The 3,332-nt window shown below is 39.6% G+C and overlaps 1 protein-coding gene across 1 annotated transcript in view; it reads right to left on the bottom strand.

Moving 5' to 3' along the window:
- The window catches only part of LOC119579191 (beta-1,4-glucuronyltransferase 1-like), a 14,546-nt gene extending 11,543 nt beyond the window's left edge, over window positions 1-3,003 (bottom strand). Inside the window, exon 1 of the mRNA XM_037926887.1 lies at window positions 2,845-3,003. Within this exon, the coding sequence (XP_037782815.1) occupies window positions 2,845-2,920 (76 nt within the window). The 5' untranslated portion in view covers window positions 2,921-3,003. The remainder of the gene's footprint in view (window positions 1-2,844) is intronic.
- Between the last annotated feature and the right edge of the window lie 329 nt (window positions 3,004-3,332).

The raw sequence follows: 3,332 nt of genomic DNA, 5'->3' as shown, positions 1-3,332 counted from the left end.
AGTGACAATCTGTGCACACAAACAGATGACGTAGTCATGGGCTCTCTCTTATGCCCCACCTATGTCAATGCCTTTCTATGCTATCAGGAAGAAAATCAATGCCCTGATGAATTCACACCAAATTTGTACCGCAGATAGTAGATGATACATTTCTTCTTTCTAAAAACTGCTCTCAAATTGAAAATTAAACTCCCTATGAAATTGGACAACTCAAAACTCCCCTTCTTAGACATCCTCATAACAAAAGAGAACGGCAGGCTAACAAGATCGGTCTATAGGAAACCCTCATTTACTGGTTTGCGTATAAGCTACTCAAGCTCCCCCCTTAAGCTATTTAAACTCAACAGCATTTCAACATTGATCAACAGAGCATACAACATCTATTCCGATTACGTTGGTTTTGACAAAGAGATGGAATTCTTACTTAATTACTTCAAAGAGAATTCATATCCTAGGATTTTTTTACGAGAAACACTCCCCTTCTACATTGGTGTTATTAGTTGCAAAAGACCTATGTTCTATTACACTTGCATACTTTGGACATTTAAGTTTTAACATAAGAAAAGAACTTCAAAACATATTAAGAGGCACATTCCTCCATTTTAGATTCATTTTCAAGACAACTACACTATGCACTCTCTTTTGAATAAAACTAAGCCTTTACCATTTGCTCTGAGATTTAAATGTTCGAGATGTAACTCTCAATGTGCGTAGTACCACACGTCTCTACAACACCGTTTCTTAGAACACATGGGGAGGTTTTACCGTACAGGTATTCAGCTCAGTTCACCATCACCATCTACCACCCGAAAACACTGCTATTCCACTGGACATCCATTCACACAACACGATTTTCACACTGTGACCTCTGCCTCACACAGACTTAACCCCATCACCTTAGAATCCCTGTTTATCTCAAGGATGAAGCCAGTTTTTATGACAATGGTTTACATTCTTTGATTATTCTATTTTCCATTTTTTTCGTTTGTTTTATAAACCTGTTGAAACTTATAGCACTTTTATTGTGGAATTTAATAAGCTAATTTTCTTTTTAATCCTTTCTATTTTTGCTTATGTCACATGTTCTTTTTATGTTTAGCATAAGAAGCTGGTAACTTTTGAACGTTTGAAGAAAATAAAATGTAGCTTCGTTACCGTTACCTTTCCTGATGAAGTTACGATTCCCAAAGGAAAGTCACTTGGTGATTTTATGTGTATATATGTATGTGTGTGTGTGTGTGTATGTGTGTGTGTGTATGTGTGTGTGTGTATGTGTGTGTGTGTGTGTGTGTGTGTGTGTGTGTGTATGCGTGTGCGTGTGCGTGTGCGTGTGCGTGTGCGTGTGCGTGTGCGTGTGCGTGCGTGTGCGTGTGCGTGTGTGTGTGTGTGTGTGTGCGCGTGTGCATATATATATCTATCTATAACATGTATACATGTATCTTTTGTAAAGGGCCTTTTGCATTACCTCATTGTCTAAAATGTTACCAGTATTTTAATAATAATTTAATAATCATAACATTAATTGCAATAATAACAGTATCGATAAAAACACATTTTCCTTGCCAATTCAAGGAATGGGGAAATCAGGATCAGTCTCTAAGGCTTACTGATAGACTCCTTGCCGGCTGAGCACATGTGGAGCCATCTGTACGTAACAAAATTCACAAAAACAATGCAGGGGACAGAACATAAACCCGGGGTGGTTGGGTTAAAATCTTAGAATGACAAAAAATGTCTGAAACCAAGAAAACATACACAGTTGAGGATGAAAATACTTAAAACAACAAAACTAATTTCATAAGAATGATTAAGATTAAGAATTGTCTCCAGGTTCTCCAATATCATATTTCTTATTTGCTTTTGATTTAAATGCAGGATATACTTGATTAAAATCAGAGCTTCTGCAAATTGTTAAAAAGTAAGTACACTCAGTTATTAGGCTTCTTGTGTTTATCTCTATTTATTTTTACGAAAAAAAAACAAAGTAGTGCTTGTTTTACAATAAGAAATATCAGAATGAAATGTTTATGTATTGTGTTTTGCATAGAAAATAATAATAAATAAAAAAAATATATATATGTTTTGTTTGTTCTTTTACATATGGCCTTCAGATGAAAGAGGAGGAGGAGGAGGAGGGAAAAGAAGAAAGAGCAGAGAGAAAAGACGAAGCAGAAGAATAATTCCGTGAGCCGAAAGCGAGAGGAAGGAGGCACTTGTAAGGCACCCTTTGGTGACGCCAGAACGCGACATTTCTCAGACACTTTAGCGCAACACTCAGTATTTCCCACAACAATTCTTCCCTTGATATTCAAAATCTTGAGTATGCTTTGAAGAGGAGTCTTTTTTTTTCTTTGTTTTTGGGGTGGGGGATGGGGGGTAAGAAACTACAGGAACCTTGTCCATTAACTAATCAACTACTTTTGTGTATACAGGTTGTCACTGAAACTGAATACCGAGTCAACAGTTGCTGTGATTTGTAAGTAAGCGTACTGCAGTTGTCAAGATGATTTTGTGAGAGAGAGAGGGGGGGGGGGAGCTTCCAGTACTTCCTCCTTCATTCATTAATTCTCTATCTCTCTCTTTCTTACTTACTCAGTCACTTAGTTAATCACCTCGGCCAGTCATTAGGTCTCGCTCTTAATTTCTCAGTTTGTCGATTACTCTTTCTTTCTTACTCATCCTTCCTCATTCACTGGCTGACTGAATCACTCACTCACTCACTCACTCACTCACTCCCTGATTGACTGACTGATCACTCATTCACTCACACTCAGACTGACTCTCAGACTCATTGCCTGACTGACTGAGACAAACTGCCTCACTCACTGACTCACTCGTACTCACCTCTTCGCCAGAGTCTGCAGAAGAGCGACTTGCGATGGTGCGGACACGCCCTCCGCATGTCCCCCCCGCCCGCCATGGTGGGCAGAGAGAGGGAGGAGGGCTGGAGGAAGTGGTGGAGGTGGAGGAGGAAAGGGAACGGAAAGAGGAGGAGGAGGAGGAGGAGGAGGAGGAGGAGGAGGAGGAGGAGGAGGAGGAGGAGGAGGAGGAGGAGGAGGAGGAGGAGGAGGAGAAGGAGAAGGAGAAGGAGAAGGAGAAGGAGAAGGAGAAGGAGAAGGAGAAGGAGAAGGAGGAGAGGAAATGAAAGCAGAAGAGGGAAATGGCAGGGACCAGGGAGAAAAAAAAATGAGAGGAGAATAATAGGTAAAAGAAAAGAAAGATTTTAAAAAATGGAAGAATAACAAGAAAGAAATTAAAGTAGAGGAACAGGCAAAAGAAAGGGGGAAGCAATTAGCAATCAAGATCGGAAGTGAACCTTTAGAAAAAAAAAT

This window comes from Penaeus monodon, chromosome 12 (assembly GCF_015228065.2).
Source record: "Penaeus monodon isolate SGIC_2016 chromosome 12, NSTDA_Pmon_1, whole genome shotgun sequence".
Classification (NCBI taxonomy): Eukaryota; Metazoa; Arthropoda; class Malacostraca; order Decapoda; family Penaeidae; genus Penaeus; species Penaeus monodon.
This window is presented reverse-complemented; position numbering and strand designations above follow the sequence as displayed.